This window comes from Exophiala bonariae, assembly GCF_035927105.1.
Source record: "Exophiala bonariae strain CCFEE 5792 chromosome Unknown scaffold_8, whole genome shotgun sequence".
Classification (NCBI taxonomy): domain Eukaryota; kingdom Fungi; phylum Ascomycota; class Eurotiomycetes; order Chaetothyriales; family Herpotrichiellaceae; genus Exophiala; species Exophiala bonariae.
Genome location: NW_027042483.1, coordinates 708,174 through 727,579, shown reverse-complemented (window position 1 = coordinate 727,579; position 19,406 = coordinate 708,174). Strand labels below are relative to the sequence as shown.

General features: G+C 49.4%; 8 protein-coding genes across 8 annotated transcripts; 2 read left to right on the top strand and 6 right to left on the bottom strand.

Moving 5' to 3' along the window:
• Positions 1 to 411: 411 nt before the first annotated feature.
• On the bottom strand, positions 412 to 1,191 carry LTR84_012697 (uncharacterized protein; the record flags this gene model as incomplete). The annotated part of the gene is made up of 3 exons (XM_064856214.1): positions 412 to 616; positions 679 to 870; positions 926 to 1,191. The coding sequence occupies 3 exons, from the start codon at positions 1,189 to 1,191 to the stop codon at positions 412 to 414; spliced, it is 663 nt and encodes a 220-aa protein (XP_064708114.1).
• A 781-nt stretch (positions 1,192 to 1,972) lies between these two features.
• On the bottom strand, positions 1,973 to 3,696 carry LTR84_012696 (uncharacterized protein; the record flags this gene model as incomplete). The annotated part of the gene is made up of 5 exons (XM_064856213.1): positions 1,973 to 2,766; positions 2,817 to 3,139; positions 3,189 to 3,286; positions 3,336 to 3,590; positions 3,640 to 3,696. The coding sequence occupies 5 exons, from the start codon at positions 3,694 to 3,696 to the stop codon at positions 1,973 to 1,975; spliced, it is 1,527 nt and encodes a 508-aa protein (XP_064708113.1).
• A 1,498-nt stretch (positions 3,697 to 5,194) lies between these two features.
• LTR84_012695 (uncharacterized protein) lies at positions 5,195 to 5,680 on the top strand (the record flags this gene model as incomplete). Its single annotated transcript, XM_064856212.1, has 1 exon — positions 5,195 to 5,680. The coding sequence occupies one exon, from the start codon at positions 5,195 to 5,197 to the stop codon at positions 5,678 to 5,680; it is 486 nt and encodes a 161-aa protein (XP_064708112.1).
• Positions 5,681 to 6,590: 910 nt separating this feature from the next.
• STT3 (oligosaccharyl transferase stt3 subunit) lies at positions 6,591 to 9,074 on the top strand (the record flags this gene model as incomplete). Its single annotated transcript, XM_064856211.1, has 5 exons — positions 6,591 to 6,723; positions 6,777 to 6,800; positions 6,859 to 6,939; positions 6,990 to 8,733; positions 8,801 to 9,074. The coding sequence occupies 5 exons, from the start codon at positions 6,591 to 6,593 to the stop codon at positions 9,072 to 9,074; spliced, it is 2,256 nt and encodes a 751-aa protein (XP_064708111.1).
• A 1,756-nt stretch (positions 9,075 to 10,830) lies between these two features.
• Positions 10,831 to 13,140, bottom strand: LTR84_012693 (uncharacterized protein; the record flags this gene model as incomplete). The annotated part of the gene is made up of 1 exon (XM_064856210.1): positions 10,831 to 13,140. The coding sequence occupies one exon, from the start codon at positions 13,138 to 13,140 to the stop codon at positions 10,831 to 10,833; it is 2,310 nt and encodes a 769-aa protein (XP_064708110.1).
• Positions 13,141 to 13,484: 344 nt separating this feature from the next.
• On the bottom strand, positions 13,485 to 14,477 carry LTR84_012692 (uncharacterized protein; the record flags this gene model as incomplete). Its single annotated transcript, XM_064856209.1, has 3 exons — positions 13,485 to 14,227; positions 14,293 to 14,401; positions 14,460 to 14,477. 3 exons carry the CDS (start codon positions 14,475 to 14,477, stop codon positions 13,485 to 13,487), a joined length of 870 nt encoding a protein of 289 aa, XP_064708109.1.
• A 969-nt stretch (positions 14,478 to 15,446) lies between these two features.
• Positions 15,447 to 16,602, bottom strand: LTR84_012691 (uncharacterized protein; the record flags this gene model as incomplete). The annotated part of the gene is made up of 4 exons (XM_064856208.1): positions 15,447 to 15,724; positions 15,820 to 16,006; positions 16,070 to 16,360; positions 16,444 to 16,602. The coding sequence occupies 4 exons, from the start codon at positions 16,600 to 16,602 to the stop codon at positions 15,447 to 15,449; spliced, it is 915 nt and encodes a 304-aa protein (XP_064708108.1).
• A 1,127-nt stretch (positions 16,603 to 17,729) lies between these two features.
• Positions 17,730 to 19,324, bottom strand: LTR84_012690 (uncharacterized protein; the record flags this gene model as incomplete). The annotated part of the gene is made up of 2 exons (XM_064856207.1): positions 17,730 to 19,154; positions 19,214 to 19,324. 2 exons carry the CDS (start codon positions 19,322 to 19,324, stop codon positions 17,730 to 17,732), a joined length of 1,536 nt encoding a protein of 511 aa, XP_064708107.1.
• Positions 19,325 to 19,406: the final 82 nt, after the last annotated feature.

Sequence of the window (19,406 nt, the reverse complement as noted above, 5' to 3'; positions counted from 1 at the left end):
TCTCCCGTGCCTGTCCAGGTGGGTGCCAGTCTCTGTGCAGGTACCCCGTGGCTTCTGTTGGACCTGTAAACTAAGGTTTGCTGGGGCCTTGGGACGCTACTGCCAGGGGCACAGGCCACTAGCCTCTTTTCCCTGCAAATCCCTCAGAGCCAATAATGGGTGACACATCATTTTCTACGACGATACCATGGAAGATCAGACGAACGATGAAAGTGATCAAGGATTCATAATGAAGCTGTGATTACTTTATTACTCAATAGGTAGTCGATCTCTAGTCTATCAAGACTTCAACCACCATGTCTTCCATGTCATGTATGGGAAATTTATGGCTTTCCTGGTCAACGCCATGCTTTTCATATGCAAAACCCTACCAGCAGAAAATCATTCAAATGGTCTAGAAGTCCACATAATCTAGCTCGAGAACATGACAGCTGCAAACACACCCATCACCAAGGCCATTGAGCTTGCTAGCTGGCCAGCTTCACCACTGTTTGGTGCTCCAGTGGTGGCTGCGGCGGTCGGTGCAGAAGAGGAAGTCGCCCGCGAGCTGGATGAGGTGCTCGCGTGTTGGGTGGTTCCAGGTTCTAGGCTGGTGGTGGCAGAGATAGTGGGAGAGCTGGAAAACGATACAAGATTAGTTTTAGAGAACAACGAAACATCATAGGGGGTGATGCGAACATGAAGGTGGTGTTGCGTGGCAGAGCAGTGCCAGTGCCTGCGCTCAGTGTGCCTGTGGAGGTGATGCTAGCAGTTGAGTTACCTGCTGCGGTCGTGGTAGAGTTGGATGTGGTGCCATTGCCAGCATTGATGGTGAATAGACCAGAGTAATTGATCGCGTCTTGGCCTTGTGTGATTTGCAAAGCGTAGTCACTGGGAATCCCATCAGTTCATTGTTGTCATGCTTCCCAGAAGGGAAAATACATACTCATCGGGTTTCAGACTGTCAGACACTTCCCACTCGAAGAAATCTCTCGAGATACCTTCTCCAAGAATTCCCACGGTGGTCAGGTCGTTCGGATCACCCTTTCTAAGAGTGATAGTCACAGCTGATCCATCTCCACCTCCCCACGTAATATTGTAGGTCTCGCCGGTAACTGCGACTGCGGGAACACTCTCAAATGCAAGTCTGGCTTGTGCGAGGGCGCAGGTAATGAGCGATGCGCTCGCGAAAAAGGCCTTGCCGAACAACATTCTGGAAAAAAGGAGTTGTGGGAGTGTGGTGGCACGTGGAGGATGTCAAATGTTTGGGTGGGAGACGCGTCGAGAAAAGGACGAACGAGTGAGTCCTTGTGTTTTTGGAAAGGGTCGGGTTCAGAATTGACGTCGAAGAACGAGAAGCAAGACAATTAGTTAAGAAATGAGAGACCAAGGGACCTTTAAGACCAAAGAGAAGAGCTTCGAGGCATGTCACCACTGGAGTTGGGAGGTGATGGCGAATCTTGACCAGCAACTTGGACTTGGGACTCGGGTGGACATGGACATGGGAATGGAACGTGGAGTTTGTCTAAATCGCTAGGCTGCCCCATCACTCTTGAAAACATTCCAGCACAACCAATGGTTCGCTAAAATGGCCAAGCCATTAGCAACGCCACTAACCCCATCGGTCCGATTCCCAAATCTAAATGCAATTTTTTCATTTCAGCGCCGATCCACCAAAGAAGTCCGCCATAGAACTGGATCACCGTCTGCCTTTGCAACCCCCGTCGATCCTTTTTTCGAGAAAGCCACAGCCCGCAGAAGTCAGGACGCACTACTCGTAGATTCGTCGATCCTCTCACCAGATGATGCCATTTGGATACCATGTCTGTAAATGCATAATGACCTTTCTTTTTTAACACCTCGCAATAATAGTACTTCCATACAGAAAACATCCTGTAGAGCAGTTGGAACGCCGCCATGTTTCTCAGATACTCGCTTTCCCGCCAAAGAAGCGACACGCGTGCCGTAGACGTAACACAACACGCACACACACCTAGTGGTTGAATCCATATGGTCTCACTGCGCCACACGGTTTGCCACGGACCACTGATCCTTGCCACACCACTGGTCCATACGATGGAAATCCATCCCTTGCGTCACTCGACACCTCTGTTCGGCTTGATACCGATATCGAAAGCCCAGACAGCTCTTCCAATGGAACTTCAGTACCCCACGGACTGCGAGCTCTCCAGTTGAGCCCATCATGCAGGATCGGTATCACATGCTTAGGCATTAGATTGGGAATAATGCCTCTGGCAACACCTGCTGCCAGCGTATGTGTTATTGATATCTCCCCTGATATCTGACCGGAAGGGTATCCATCGGGATGCAGTGCTGTCACATTGGCTGGTCCAAATTGAGCATATGTTGCCACCAAGTTCGGTGCCGTTGCCCAGGAGGAAATGTCCTCGGGAGCACTTCCCATGAAAAAGTCGATGACAAAGCTCGACTCGGTCGGAAATCGGTCGACCACAACTGTAATGGAATATTGTTCTTTGAGGCTGTTCACTCTTAGGCCCTGGGCCATATCAAGCGTCACGGTGCCGAATGATTGAGCCAGATTGACGCTTTTCTTCTGCAAGTCTCTCGCTGCCCAAACCCTCGTCGTGTTCAAATTCGGATTATACAACGAGTTCACATAGGTTTGCACATTCCGCTTGAGTTGTTCTGGAGTCATGCTCCAGTCCGGCACTTCTGGGTAGCTGTAACCGAATGTTTTCAATTCGCGAACTTCATCCGATGTCCATAAACGATTGCCATCCTGGTTGGAATGAAAAGGTGCCAGCGCTATTCAGTGTTAGTGCCCATCACTGCCGCATGACTTGTGAAACACTGACCTGATGTTCCCGAGTCAACAGTGCCCGGAAGCTCGTAGTACGAACCATATGTATTCACAGTGGGAATCATGTAGCTTTCAGGGTACACTGCTTGCCACATGGCAAATAGGCGATCGACATTGGCATGATGAAGCCAGAAAGTGGGATCAAAGCCTGAGACCTCGGGAAATTGCATGTGACCGTAGCCTCCAATACTGTTATGGATACTGTTGTGAATGCTCTCGACATTATTCGCCGTGACGAATCGACCTCCCGGCGAACTGCAGGAAAACTCCGTGTAGTTTGTTGTCATTGTAAATAGCTGATACGTCAGAGATAGTATTCTGTATGATACGGATCAGCTTGAATTGGAACACAAGGTGAGTTTCTTACGTTGCAGCATTCGCCTCCAATGCTGCTGTTGCCGCCCCCTGGTCGCTTGACTGTGTAGTCGCTTTCCACCAACGAACAGTCGTCGGCATGTTTGCCAACTGGGACAATTTTAGTCCGAACTTGCAGCAGTTGATCAGAAAAACTTACGGGATTGCTCGGAGGGAAACCATTTCCTGTAGCGTTCGCTTGAAAAATATACTGATATAGGGGATTTTGGATATCCTGAACTCCGAATGGAGTATTTACTTGGATATATGGTTGTGTTGTTGCATCAGGCATTGCTGGATGGATTGCCCAATCCCAATATGGAATACGCAATGTCAACGCCGCGGCGCGATAGCGCTCTCGTTGATTCTCTGGATATGCCTCTGCAATAGCCTGAGCATGCGACCATAAAACTTGCTGGCAAACATCAGTATGCGCGTTGCATAGATCTCGAGCTTGTGCATACCTCAAATAATGCGAGATACGGTCGATGCCATGTCGGAAACGGAGTTGATGCATGCATACAGAATCCTGGGTATGCTCCAGTCCCAGAAACACCATCCCAGGGGATATGAGGATAACCATGTATGCCTGCTATCTGAAAGTAAGAAAGCGGATCCGATTGCTCCACAGCTTGGAAGTCACTCAGGGCGAGCACGTAAAGATCCCAAGCTGCCCCCGAACGCTGAAAGTCCGAAATTTCATATCTGAAGGGTCTGGATCCCGTGGTGCTGTCGACACCACCCGGAGGACCAGTAACATGAAATGCAAGCAGGAGATCGAAAGAGAGCAAAAGTGGCAGGAGCCAAGCTGTCCACGAAGCTCGAAACAGAGCCAACATGGTAGAAGGAATTGCATCACCTTGGCCACCAAAATCAAGGACGATGCCGAAGCGCAAATTGGCTTGATATAATCTTGATTATTTGCTTCAGAAAATCCATAGTCTTCTCTGTTGTGCAAGGAGCGGGTCTGTCCTTCACAAACTCACCGTTGGGCTGGACTCGGAACTGATAGTCGGGCAGGTGCATCCGCTTACGGCGTAATCAATATTGAAGGTGAACGAGAGGGTGTACCTTGATATATCGATGCATGATTCTGGAACTTACACGGAGTTTGTCCTCGAACAGTTTAATCTGGGACTGGCTTTGTGGCAGCAGCACGAGAAATAAATCCAGGTGACGGTATTGAGATCAGGAGAAAAACTCATTTTCCGCAGGCCCAGCTAAGCCATCATCGACCGGGATATAATATGGCAACTGTTGGTCGAAATTGCGAACGGAGGTCCTACACTGACCAGGAGAAAGCGAGAGCTTCAATTCGGAGCACGGTGTCAACGAGATGCCATTCAACAGTTGGGTAAGACGTAGGAAAGAGGACCAGTCATGTCTCAATTGACCCGGTGTCACTCAAACGTCATTAAGAAGACTGTTGGTGAAGGAAATAGAACCACTGAATTCTTGGAGTATGTGGTTACAAGTGTACACCATCGGAGGGAATTAGATATACTAGCAATCCTAATACTACGAGTGATAATAATGAGTGAGGTGTGAGTGGATGAACTACCCTTCCAGTTCACCACCCAGGCATGCCCGGGGTCTGAAGGCCCTAACTAGCTCGCCCGAGGGGCCTACGACGATGAGTAAGGTTCGCTTGACTCGTTAGGCTCCGGAGCTCCCCTGGAAGTTTGTTAAGGCAGCCCCTGGTTCCCGTCCCACCATCACCCATATGTCATACCTCCCAGAATTCCCGCAGCTTCTACTGGCATCCTGCGGCGATCGGCGGCTGCGACTGTATCTGTGCCTGTGCGGGTCCTTGTGGTGCGGCATAAACAGCATCCAAGGGCTCTCCGAATGTTTTGTCAACCGGCCACGAGGTCCTCAGACTGAGACCAATTTATTTCTGGTTGACCTCCTCAAGATTTTTTCTTTCCTTTCCTCCTCTCACACTGTCATACTCAGACTTGTCATTGCTTCAGAAGGGAGACAACGGTACTACCTGCTACCATCGCAGCCACCACCATCATGCCTGAATATGACCCACCGCCGAAGGATCTTACCCGCCTTAATCCGATCCAAAGGTACATGCAGAAAGGCTCACTCGAAAAACAAGATTACGCGTGGTTGTTCATCCTCGTCCTTGCCTACTTCACGGTCCGTCCGTACCTACAAGAGCTAGCAAAGCGCTTTTTCAGTCCCGACACCGTCGAAGGCGAACGTATTCATCAGGAATATATACAGACAAAAGCCAAAGCCAAGATTGGACCAAATGCCATTCGAGGCACAGATCATCAAGAATTGGAGACCATCCCCGAGAGCAAAGAAGATGTCACGACCTCAGGTACTCAAACCACGTCCAAGGGGAAAGCCGTAAATCGCAAGAACAAGGAAAAGTCCCTTCAGGATCAATTATTGGACTGGGACGATGAGCCTGCTAGACCAGCAGAGGAACCCGGAAAAGCGGATGTTGTTTCGTGGCTAGACAAATGGTCCAAAGAAAGCGAGGAATGATTTCTTCCGGGTCCATTTTACTGTTCGAACCCTAACAGCCACAACCATGGGTCATTCGAAGCACAGATCCGGGACCATTTGATGTCCAGTACTACCGTCCAGCTGACGAGACGTGTGCCGGGTCTAGATACTTGGATCGTTATTCAGCACACGCCTCTTCTAGTGATACTCCAGAGAGCAGTTTCCAGTCCAATCAACAGGCGAGTTATACCTGGGTTCCTCGACCCGCGCTCTCGTCACCGCTGAAGATCGTATCATTCCTCTTCAGCTTGTTCGGGATGGCCTGAGAATCGTTTCTACTGGCCTGACATGATTTTGACTTTATCTGTCCGTCTATCTGGATGCCCCAACTCGTTTGAACCTCCGAAATCTTTGTGAAAGAATTGAACGAGATTTTAGACGGCATTAGTGGTAGTACTGTCTGGGCTCGAGTAAGAAATAAAATGATTGATGGCTGGCATATGTCATAGCAATTTTGTGACGAGGCTTACTCGCAGCCTTGTTGACGAAGACTCATAAATGCCTTGCTTCTGGTCTTCATGGGTTCAAGGACTCTCACGATAGCAACTCTCAGAACTTGTTACACACTCCCTGTCCCTGATCATTGCCTTCTCTCTAGATACCAAACATCCTACAATAGGATCGCCCACTGCATCTAACATCTAACCGCACGTGATCATGCCATCTTGATTCGAATTTGATAGGGAACAATTCTGTACATGACTCGTACGATGCCGATTGCTTGGCAATTTTTGGAGAAGATGGAATTCACGTGCCAGGACTTTGATGAAACGTATGCGGCAACTCGATAGAATCACCAGCAGCAATTCACAATTGATAGCCACCTCTTGATTTGGGTTGTATCGTTCGTTTCCTCTATCGCCCTGACTCTCCTTATATCCGGGCCGTCATGGCCATTTCTACCCCTTTAGACCCCTTCTTGAGTGGAGAGACGAGCAAGAAGACGAGGACTCTACTCCGAATCATCATTCTATTCACCATTGCTGCGGCCGCAGTATCAGCCCGTCTATTCAGTGTCATTCGTACGTGGAATCACCACTGATCTATTTCTGAAGATGCTGACCATGTTCATCAGGATTTGAAAGTATAATACACGAGTGTTAGTCACCAGATTCCCCTCTCATTTCGCCGATCCAACATCTGACCTCAAAGCGCAGTTGACCCATGGTTCAATTTCCGTGCCACCAAATACCTGGTTAAGCATGGCTTCTATAGCTTCTGGGACTGGTTCGACGACCGTAGGTTATATCGGCTGTTCGGCCGATGCTCCAACTGACAGATTAATTAGGAACATGGCATCCTCTCGGTCGAGTGACAGGAGGTACCCTCTATCCCGGCCTCATGGTTACGTCCGGCGTCATATACCACATCCTTCGTCTCCTATCACTTCCTGTCGATATCCGGAATATATGCGTACTCCTAGCTCCCGCATGCTCTGGTCTTACGGCCCTCGCAATGTATCTCTTGACATCTGAGATGTCATCTTCGCCATCTGCTGGTCTTTTGGCTGCCGCATTTATGGGCATTACTCCCGGATATATTTCAAGATCAGTGGCCGGCAGTTATGATAACGAAGCCATTGCAATCTTCCTCCTGGTCTTCACCTTCTACCTTTGGATTAAAGCGGTCAAGAATGGTTCAATCATGTGGGGATCCCTGGCTGCCCTCTTCTACGGATACATGGTGTCTGCATGGGGTGGTTATGTCTTCATTACCAACTTGATCCCTCTTCATGCCTTCACGTTGATTCTCATGGGCCGATACAGCTCAAGATTGTATATCAGCTACACGACCTGGTATGCTCTAGGCACGCTTGCCAGCATGCAAGTTCCTTTTGTTGGCTTCCTCCCTATCAGAAGCAGCGATCATATGGCTGCTTTGGGTATTTTCGGGTTGTTGCAATTGGTCGGATTCTTCGCCTTCCTCAGAGACCAGCTTCCCGGCAAACAGTTTCAAACGCTACTTGTCGCATTGGGTGGCGCCATCTTCGCGATCATGTTCGTTGCATTGGTTGCTCTCACAGTTTCAGGAACCATCGCACCTTGGAGTGGCCGATTCTACTCTCTCTGGGACACTGGCTACGCCAAGATCCACATCCCCATTATTGCGTCCGTTTCTGAACATCAACCTACCGCATGGCCTGCTTTCTTTTTCGATCTGAACATGCTCATTTGGCTTTTCCCAGCAGGTGTCTACATGTGTTTCCGCAATCTCAGGGACGAACATGTTTTCGTTGTCATCTATGCCGTTCTGGCAAGCTATTTCGCCGGTGTCATGGTTCGTCTGATGCTGACTCTTACACCCATTGTCTGTGTTTCCGCTGCACTTGCGCTTTCGCATGTCCTCGACACATATCTTTATGCCGGAACCCCTACAGAAAAGCCAGCCGATGGCAGTTCCGTGACATCCAAGGCTGGCAAAGCAACAGCAAATCTATCCCTGCGCTCTGTTCGCAACCCACTCATTGGCATCTATTCACTCGTCTCTAAGTCCTTGATCACTTCCATGACCACCGGGTTTCTCCTTCTATTTGTGGCCCACTGCACATGGGTAACATCCAACGCATATTCATCACCATCCGTGGTATTAGCGTCACGACTCCCAGACGGATCTCAACACATCATCGACGATTATCGAGAAGCCTACTACTGGTTGAGACAGAACACAGCACAAGACGCAAAAATCATGTCATGGTGGGATTACGGATATCAGATTGGTGGCATGGCCGATCGACCAACTTTGGTCGACAACAACACCTGGAACAACACACATATTGCCACCGTGGGCAAAGCCATGAGCTCAAGAGAAGAAGTCAGTTATCCGATTCTTCGCCAACACGATGTGGACTATGTTCTCGTCGTATTCGGCGGACTTCTAGGCTACAGCGGTGACGACATCAACAAGTTCCTGTGGATGGTCAGAATCGCCGAGGGCATCTGGCCCGAGCAAGTCAAGGAACGAGATTTCTTTACCGCCCGAGGCGAATATAGAGTCGACGAAGAAGCGACTCCAACAATGAGAAACTCACTCATGTAAGTCCCCACTAAAAATACTCCTGAAGTGAATCGCCGACATACTAACATCACATGTGTCATCCAGGTACAAAATGTCGTACTACAACTTCGACAAGCTCTTCCCAGCCGGCCAAGCACAAGACCGCGTCCGCGGCTCCTCGCTGCCTGCAGTCGGCCCCGAGCTGAACATTCTGGAAGAAGCATTTACCAGCGAAAACTGGATCATCCGCATCTACAAGGTCAAGGACCTGGACAACGTCGGTCGAGACCACCAGAGCGCCGTCGCGTTCGAGAAGGGCCACAAGAAGAAGCGCAAGGCTGGTGCTAAGAAGGGCGTGCGCGTTCTCCGAGAGGATTAAAAAAAACATGCTATTGTGTGTGATTAGGATTTGATAGTGGTTGACTCAGATTACGTCTTCTCGATGGGCACGAGAAGCATCCTTCGAGATGAATACAACAGACTTTCTTGTGGCATACTAGTATTTGCAACAAGAGCAGAAAAGTACTTTCTTGGTTTTCAATGATTGGCACTTCGTTCGCCCGAGGAGAAAACGGCAGAGTCGATTTCATACTTATGCGATCGGCAGTGCTATAAAAGGGGGAAATCTTTGTCACGAGTAGAAAGAAGAATTGAGAGGGAAAATAGACATAACTTTTACAAAAGCAAACCAGAGACTCGAAATAAAAGAAGTACTCCAACCTCCTTTTTTTCTGCTTCCGATCTTTTCTTAACGCTCCAAGATAGTCCAAATTCAAATGCCTGCCTTCCAATTAATGGTGACGAAACGTGTCTTCTGAGTTCCTTTCATGGTCACGCTTACCCCTTTCTCTGTAAGCCTTGACGTGCTTCTTGGCTCACTGTATGCGCCAGCATCAGTCAGGGAACTAGACCTTCGTGGATGAATGTACACCACAAACACATACTCAGCGTGTCCGCCGAGAATGCCAGCGTTATCGGCTGGGCCGCTCAATCCTCTCATATAGATCAAGTACACGTAGGCGGTTTTGTGTTACCTTTTAGCCCTCATAGCAGTGATTCTGTGGCGAACCGCTGGGGCCGGAAGTCACTTGGCCATGGGGAGTATCGTGGCCAATGTCGCTAGATAAATACTTCCACAAGTCAAACTCATTGAGGAATGGCAGGCTATGATGCAGACTTCAACCAACACTGACATGATCTCAAGCCTGAACCCAGACCAAGGGTTTTTGTGAAGTTTGGAGTCTTGGGCAGCCGGCATGAGATGAAGTGGGCACTCGCCGCTGCGCATAGGACATGTCATACATACATCGCGCCTGGGAGCTTCGATGTCAAACAAACCGCCACAGCCTGTACAGCAAGAAAGAACCTTAGAAACCATCAAGATGGTTACCCTTATGGCAAGGAATAGTCTTGTCAATCTATTTTCTTTGTTCAAAAAAACACCTACCTCATGTGTGTAATAAGTTCCGACCTCTGGTACCCTTCATGCCCAGCTATCAGAGGTAGCGGCGATTTGGAAAATATCACATCGTCGTCAGTGAATTGTTTGCTTGTTAGAACTCAAGATGTCAATGCAGAGTCCGGGGTGCTACCTGCCAGTGTAAGTACACACTCGGATATGTAGTAGGGAGGCAGGAAGGTGTGAGAGAGAACAAAGAAGGTGCCCCTTCATTCGATGCCAAGGCCCCTACCAAGTAATGCTTCTTGCCATCGCACTCCTACTGACCTCACTGAAGTATCTGCGAGTAGGACCAGGAACGTGATCTCATATGGGTATTCACCTTGAAAAATGTACGTAGCAACCAGTCTTGTGGAGTTACGAGTTAATTTGAAGCCACTCCCCGTTCGATGCTGTAGAGAGAGCAGAAGAAGCTCAGTAACGTCATTTCTCCTGGCAGGCCATAGGCAGTACGTCATATTCGCTACCTACTAGCAGGCACCCAGCAGGCATCTATGCTCCTACAGTATGTAAGCGGGAGATTAACGAGTGGCTGTACTTCAATTATCCCCCAGACCACGCCTGAGACCGTCGATGAGGGATACTTGCATACCATACAACCAGAAGAGGCTGTCCTGTCCCACCCATTCTATGCTCGTCTTGAACATCACTCACACCCATTGCCACACCAGCATGATTATCGTACAGCAATAGCAGCCCAGCCGCGCCTAGCAGCATTTGTGGCACGCTTCAAAGCCTGCTCCTCAACATCCGTCCATTTCACGCTAAGCTCGTCCCACTTCTTGATCTTGAATTCCCGTTTGTATTGAGAGAACAGCTGTTGCAGTTTCAGGAAGGGTCGCATGTCGCCCGTGCCGTTGAAGACGATCAGGAGGGTCTTCTCTGGAAGGGAAGTGTACACCTTTGCAAGGCGTGTGAGTGTTTGAGTCATGGCTATTTCGAGGGCTGGGTCTGGAGATGTCGTTTCCGGTGTTTTAGGATCGTATGTGAGATCTTCAGGAGTCAGGTCATCAGGGATAGGGTCTGGTGGTGCGTTCCATCCTCGAATGGCTTCCAGGTCACGCAGCCGGCCCCAGATGAAGTCGACGCCTCCTGCGGGAATTCGATCCACGGATTGTCCTTCTTCATTTGCTGGTTCTTCTTTTGTAGTTGAGTGCACATCCGGCTTGGAATTCTCAATTGTATTATCCTCCTCTCCGTCATTTTCCGTGCCGTTGTTGCCGTCACTGATTTCATCACCATGCGCAGCATGTAGTATGCCATTGACAATATCATCGTCGTCCTCGCAGGCAATTTTGTATGTCGCTTCTTTGCCAAGTCCACGCTCTGGGGTTCCATATTCCACGATGGCAGTCTGGCGTGGGGAACCATCTGCTCTCGCTGCTTTAGAGATACGCCGAAAGATACTCTCACCATTTGCATCCATTGTACCCCACTTGGCGCCCTTCTCACATTTCAGCTTCACCAGATCAAGTACGGCACGAGCGTCTTCGACCGAGTCGTGACCATCAGCACCACCCTTCTGAATCTCTCGCTTTAAGTACTTGTTTGCAAGATATTTCAACGACGAGCGCAGAGGTAGACCACGTGGATGAGGATAGATGATTGATGTGTCGATGATATGTGGGTGTGTGAGTTTGAGAGCATTCAGATCCGATTCCAGCGAATGGCCGAGGAGGATCGAGTTTGAGCCCAACAAGGTGAGGAGTTCTTTCTGTATATCTTGTAGTGTCGTCGTGACGTTCTCGAGTATCTTTTCAGTGATACCCGAAAACTGGGTGAAGTAGTTCTTGATGGGCAGAGACGGCAAAACATACTTGTCAAGTACGGTCCTACCGTACCAATCAATAATTGATATGCGAGCAAGCGAGTACTTGTCGTCGTCGGTCAGAACCATTTCGCAGTCAAGAGCATAGACATTGTACCCCTGTTTGAGCGAATTGAGGTCTCTTAGTGGGTTGAAAGATTTGACTGCAGTGACCGGAACCGGGAATTCGGATCGACTGGCGTTCGTGTCGACCCAGCCTGCAGAGGCAGATTGCAAGGTTTTCTCACGCCTCTCGTCTTCTAGCTGTGCATCTCTCTGATTGTCGAACGTTGCCGGATGAATCGGGTATTCTGCTTCTCGTAGCTCGTCGGCAGTATGGATGAACTCACCGATAGCAGTTCGAGTTGTCTGTGGCTTCTCATGATTTCCTTTTTTGTTCTTGGGCTCTGAATATGGCGAGATGAGCATTGTTTGGAGAGGGGAGTGTATCTGATTTCGCCCAGAGTCCCCTGGAGCCTTGACTTGAAGAAGGTGATCTAAGAGACTAGAAGCAGGGTTTTCTGAGAGAGATGGGCAAGTCCTCGCAGGAGTCTCATCGCTCTGAAGTGTTGGTAGCGTGGTGGCTGCGGATTCGACTTCAGCCAAAGCCACAGGTCCAGACTCGGTTGGTGCTGACTCCCCGATGTGATCATGTTCGCTCCTCATACTTGACTTGAATAGATCAGACTGTTTCAAAGAGTTCTTATCCAGTCCAGGAATCATGAGAACAACAACCTTCTGGATCTGTTTGGCATTGTTGACGGCCAGCCAGGTTGGTGCAACACTATCAGAGAGGATGTAAAGAACAAGTTCTTGAAGAGCCTTCACCTGAACTTGGTCAGGTCTGCCAGGTAGGAATGAGACGCCAGGAGGACCATCATAGTTCTTCTTGGCCTTGCTCGCAGCCTTGTTCGCGGTCTTGCGCTTCTTCCTAGCAGATTTGGATTCTGCAACTGACCATTGGCCATCAAGTTGGTCAGGTGCCTCTGATTGATCATTTTCATGCTCAGATATTTCCATGTCCATCTCACCGGTTGAATGTCTCTCACCGTTTTGGGCTGGGGCAGACGGTGTGTGGCTATTCTTGTGTTGCAGAGGCTGCTCCTCGGGGTATCGAAAGTGTGTTGCAGATAACCCGGCTTGCGCCGCACTCCTCTTGATACCACCGTTCTCCACCATCTTCGTCACTGCAACTCTGATGTGAAAGTAATTCAAACAGTTCCTTCAGATCATTTTCAATCGAGATGAAGGCGACAGAAGTCGTTTGTTCAAGGAAGGGTTGTCACTGAGAAGGCGGACAGGCTTGGCATAAAATGCACAAACTCGATTTGTGATTCACCATAGAAGAGAACAGGCCAAACCACATCGGGGCTAGTGTCTACGACATTCATTTTCAGCCTCGTCAACTTGAAGCCCCAAGACAGCTTCTCCGTTATTCTTCTCCTTTTCAACTCTCACAACAAGCAGCGTCATCCATGCTCAACACGACCAAGCCCATACGTACGATTTTGCATCTCCCTCACCTAATGTAAGTGAGGATATACCGTCTTGAACGACTCCCGTTCCCCAAATGTCGACCACCACTTCCGGATCTTGTCCCCAACCACAAACCCCGGCACCGATTTCTTCACCAAGGTTTCCAAGGGCCCAAAATCACCCACTTCAGTGGCTCCAGCACCCCACATAGCATGCGCCAACCATGGCACGATATTCAGGTCCGCCAACGTCACTTCATTCCCTGCGGCATAAGGCAAGACTATCAGGGAATCCAACTCATCAACGCTTTTCGCAAACACTTGATACCCGTCCCGACTTTGCGCAAAGAACGCCTCATGCCCTGGTCCGATTTCCGTCGATGTGTACAGATCATTGAGCGCTCCGTTCTCTAGTGCTTTGGGACCGTAGAACACGTGCTCGGGATACTGAGCGTGGTTCTGCTCGAGAACCTTCTGACGCGTGCCGATCCAGCCCTTAAACATGCCAGATTGCTTAGCACGGAATTCCTCCCCGTCGCGCGCCGTCAACAGGACCAAGTTCGTGCCAACGGCGTCCGAGTGAACTAGGTCGATCAATTTCTGTGAGATTGCTTGTGTTTCCTCATCTTTGGGTGTGAGTTGGGCGCCCGAGTCGGGGTGCAATCGATCCAGGTAAGTCAGAATCTCGGCGCTTTCGATAATGGGTTTTTTAAGTGATGGCGCTGTGAGTGATGGGATTGTCCCGTTCGGGTTGATGGCAAGGTAGTCCACATCGAAATTGCCGGCGCCGACTATGTGGGATGTCGATGACCTCTTAGCAAATTTGTGCGTTTCATGGACGGTACTTGGGACATACGCAAGTCTAGTTCCTTGACCTCATACTCGTCTGGTTTATATCCTTTCTCTATCAATCCGAGTTGTGGCACCATGGCCCATTGAGAAACTGCAGAAGAGTAAAGGACGAACTGCTTACGCTCCTGGTTAGCAAAGTCTTTCTTTCTGTGCGCGAGTGCTGTCACTTACTTTCTCGCTGGGAGCCATCACGTGCGCGGATTCCTCAATGCTAAATTGTTTGCTGGATACTATTCTCTGATTTCACTACCGTTCCTGCTGCGATTCGGGGTCGGAGGGCAAGAAGTTTTCGATTGTACTTGCTCAAGTTAGGGAAAGCTGGACCGTTGTCTCAACTGCGAAACTCAACATTGAGTCGAGGACAGATGCCTATCTATATGTAGCCTTCACCTTCTCATAGGGACATGACCACGCTTCACGATCCATGCCCGCTTCCCAAGCCATGCGCCATTCAGAGTAGTAATCAAAAACAGTAACACCTATCAACATCACCCCCCAAGGAATAAAAGATTAACCTGGTATCCTAGATCCATCATCAAAAGCAGCCGATTCCACTCGGATTGGGAAACATGTAGCGTAATGGTGTGGATTTAATTAAGTAACGCTGACCACAGGCGAAACAGCCTTGGACGGTTCCCCTGGCTATGCCTGGTTAAGTCGGCAACAGGCTCGTGCAGGGTCTATCATAGGCGGAATGTGGAGACGGTGTTGGTCCTTGCTTATTCATCCCGCGATGTGATGCGATGCCAATTTTTAGGCTTTCTCTGATTCCTGATCATACATGGCACTCACATTGGTCGTCTTTGTACATCGCAATTGTTACCTTAGACATTAGACGGTAATGTGGTCTGATGCGTACTAAAGAAAGAAAGCTCTGCTATGTAAGCGGCGAATAATATGAATACTCTAGTGATCTACACCGTGATACGTGATGGCGGCGGTCTGTGATCTCGTATGCATTGCATATTTGATCTTGTTATGGCAGTTGAACTATCTCTTGATCAAGCCACAGTCTGGATGGATTCTGGGAACAGCAGTCCATACAGGGTCTGTGACTCCCAGCATCCACCCCGTATTCCAGAATTGCTCTGCCATGATTCCTCGTTCTATCTCCCCAAGCCAATCGCCCCCTCCTGGTTTCAAGGACACCGTGCATCATCACCAACCTTTGCCTCCGGCCATGGGCAACAAAGGATTGTAAGCAATCTTCAGCGCCCCTGCTTCGACCTCTGCTTTATGCGCTTCAATGGTCTCGAGGTCCCAATTCACACTGATCATCGAGGACTTCAAGAAGTCGGCTCTGCTCGTTGACAGGTACAGGGCCAGTGCACCAGTGAGATCGACGTGGTCTTTAGCGTACGGCCAGAGCCACTCCGCTAGTATATCTGTCATGACGATACCTGGCATGGTTGTGAATGCTCTGATTTTTGGATAATCTGGTAGATGACGGAGGGTATTCTGTTAGCTGAAGGCCAGCTGCTTGGTAGACTGCCTAGCCCTCCCAGCATTGTCTTGGGACAAATTCACTTACCAAGGCCAATGTATTCAATGTACCGTTGTCCAGCCAACTTACTCAATCCGTACGCACTGTCTCCTGGAATTGCGAAGCCCGCAAGACCTGACGCGATATTGATAAGTGTTCCCTCAGGCTCCTTGGGATTTGGTTGGCTTCGAATCCAGTGGATGACAGTGTTGTGCAAGCCCTTCAAATTGATCTCCTATTCTCGAAATCTCAGCATCGTCGTCCATTCGGCATGGAGGGGACACGCGAGAAGGCATACGTATACACTCCACCAAGTATCAATCGACTCCTCAGCAGCTGGTAGCAAATCTATCACCTTCCCAGCGTTCGCAACCACGACATCAGCAGTTCGACCAAAGCTCTTCTTTACCTCTAAGAAGAGATTCTGGACATCTTTCTCAGAGCCAACGTCAGCGGGTATGGCAAGGATTTTGGTTTTGCCTTGGCTGAGCGAATTTAGTTCTTCTGCCGTCTTCTCAAGAACCTCTCGTCGTCGTCCGGCGATAACGACGCCTTCGGCACCTGCACGGATCCATATTCGTGCTGTGGCCTGGAAGTTGTTAGCCTGATTACAAACATCACAGATCCGCCTCGATCGAAGACTGCAAAGGCCTGATTCGGGTTCATCCATACCGCTCCAATGCCGGAACCTCCGCCAGTGATCACAATGATTTTCCCTTGTTGATTGTTGGCTGGGTTATCAGGGGAGAGCAATGGATAGACATCTCTATGGATCGTCTCCGTCAGCTGTGCCGGACGGGTGTACTGGAGATCATCCACTTCTGTCGACATTGTTGCGTGTGTTTGGTGATGAGGATGATTTCGTTCCTCGAACTGTGTAAAGTCAACTGTCTAGTTGAGAAGATTGTCTTCCAGACTGAAACTGGATCGATCGACAGCATGGCCCGGCTCTTTATATGCTGCCAAAATTCGTCGAACAATGTATCGACTGTATGACAAAATGTCATACTCCGTGAAACCTTTCTTAAATTGGACTGGGGAACGGAGACTTTTCGTGGACTCACGCCCTTGGGTATCACTTGGAACAACTCTAAACGACGTCCGATACCCAGAATCCAGACGTAGGAATGTAATCAATCTTCCAATCTTGGTTAGTTTGTGGCGGATTGTTCCCAACTCACAGCCTCATGCTCGTGTAGTACATTGACCAGTGGAACTGGGCACCACCATCCTCCAAACCTTTTTTCCTGGAGTCTGTGGAGTAGAGCCATGGCAGTCTCCCGATCGTCATTGCTCAAGATCCAAATTAGCACACAATCCTCTCGGCGTTATGGAGCCTCGCAAGACTTGTAACGCAAGGCCTCCAAATGCAGCGAGACCGATTGGTCATCTCGTTCAGCCAGAGTAGAACGAAGGTCAGGCTAGAAGGAAGCTTGGTGGAAGCCATGAGGCTGTCATTGTGGGAGACTTGATTACTAGCGCATGCTCCCTCATTTGGTCTAGCGTGGACCCCAATCCTATCTGCGGTGACAGGGTAGCGAATTCACCAGAGTTCTTGCGCCGTCGTGGGCCTTTCGTGGCTACGGAAGAGAATCCTAATGAGTGTGTTCTCCAAGTGGCAGGAAATAACATTCTAGAACGTGACAGGCCTCGTTCGTATTCAGACGAGCAAGAATAGTCGATACAGGACATATCGACAAGGGAGAATATCCAGGAAATGCTATTTGCGCCCGAATTGGCCACTCCCAAGGCCGCCCTTTGACATGGACACTGAGCTTCAGAAAGCCTAGATGAACAGTATATACACACGTTTACACTCTCAAAGAAGTAAGATCTGCAGCTTTGGTGGAAGAATTCGCTCAAGTTGTGTATGCCATAATTGCACTCCGCCATTATTCCATTCCATACAGGGCGTTAACCGTTTGATAGCATTCGCTAGAAGTCGTGCTGATAACTTATCAGTTCCTTTTTGGCTTTTTTGAATTCCTGCCACCAGCAGCCTTGTAGTTCGCACCACGACGACTGCTTCGTGTGTCTGGGCGTTTGCCGAGTTTCTTTCTCGATTTTCCTGACTTCTTCCCACCCGATGTGGTGTTACTGCTCGCACGATGCCCTTCAAATATCACGCCGTTTGCGCCTGTTCCAGGATGTCTTTTCCTCTTCCCTAGCCCAAGCAGTGCCCTATCTTTCCGGCTTGCCCCGACACCCATTGATAGAGCCTTCTGTTTCATCTTCTTTGCTCGCATCACTCTCAACTTCCGAGGTAGCATAGGCGGAAACCTCTTCTCATTCAACAGCAGTGCCGCTTCAACGCTGTTTTCATCGGCGAATTGCACATAGGCAATGCCTTTGCTCACACGAGTTTCCTGATCTCTTACGACACGGACACTTTCAACTTTGCCAACTTTACCAAAAGAACGCCACAGACCTTCTTCTGGGTCAGCTGGATCTCTACCTCTAGGTCGAGATTGGCCATCTTTGTCATTTTCCTCAGGGGTTTCCTCATCCACAAAGCTGAGGTTACCAACGAAAACACACCGCCGGTGGTCGATTTCGCTAGGATGACCAAGTGAATCGACTCTTAAGTGGCGGTCAAGGACAATAGAACCGTTTAGTTTTTCAGTAACAACGTCTGCGGCGGCCACTGTAGTGAACACGGCATACGCATTGGTGCTTTTTGTGGTAGTATCCATCAGTTCCTTTTTGGCAAATGTTGCTTTCTTAGGACCCGAGCCGCTGACATAAGCTGTCGAGCGGAAACGGAGTGATTCAAGCTTGCCAGGGCGCTTGCCTTCGGCGGGTGTCTTCAAGACAGATCGTAAATGGCGACCCAGAGTTCTCTTGGCAGCCTTTGATTTGATTGCTTCAGTTGATACATTTCCGAGGAAAACAGTTCTTTTGAGCTTGTCTGCGTCGTCCGGCGTAGCTTGTAAGCTCTCATGTTGAGGAATGGTACCATTTGCGGCATCATCAGCAGAATCATCGTCGCTGTCAGAATCTGATGCAGTACTGCCCTCGGCGGCCTTGTCTACCTCGTGGGATTGAGCTTGAAGACCGCCCCGCTCAGCTTGCCGCTGGCGTTCCTCTTTCTCTTCTTCACGTCCTAGACGTCGAAAATAAGATTCCTCGAGATCTTCAGCCCCACTGTTTGCAACTCTCCTTCGCTTACGAGGTCTTTCGGCTTGTGCTCTGTCTTCTAATTCCGCGTTTGATTCGACGTCCGACTCGGAAGCGCTGGTCGAGGATTCATCTTCGTTTTCATTCGAATTGTCATTTCCAGACGAGGATGTCTGGTCGTCGTCCTGAACCTCATTCGACACAGGGAGCTTTGAAAGAGGCTTAGCCGATGTGGGAGCAACTGACACGATCTTCACGGGTCCCGACTAGGAGTTTCAGTCAGCGTTAAGATCGCGTTGTTTTGTTATGGGTAGTGCAAACTTACACTTGTTGCAAACAATGAAGCCAATGCCGGATCAAACTTGTCGCTGGTGGCTGCGACTGGAGCCGCAGGGGAGGGGTCACCCTTGCCCTTGGAGACCTTGGACTTGGCCATGTCGAGTCACTGAGTGTCACTATAAGCGACCAGAAGGTGGAAAAGCAGTGTATCTGTGGTTGAGAATTGCAGTTTCTGTGGA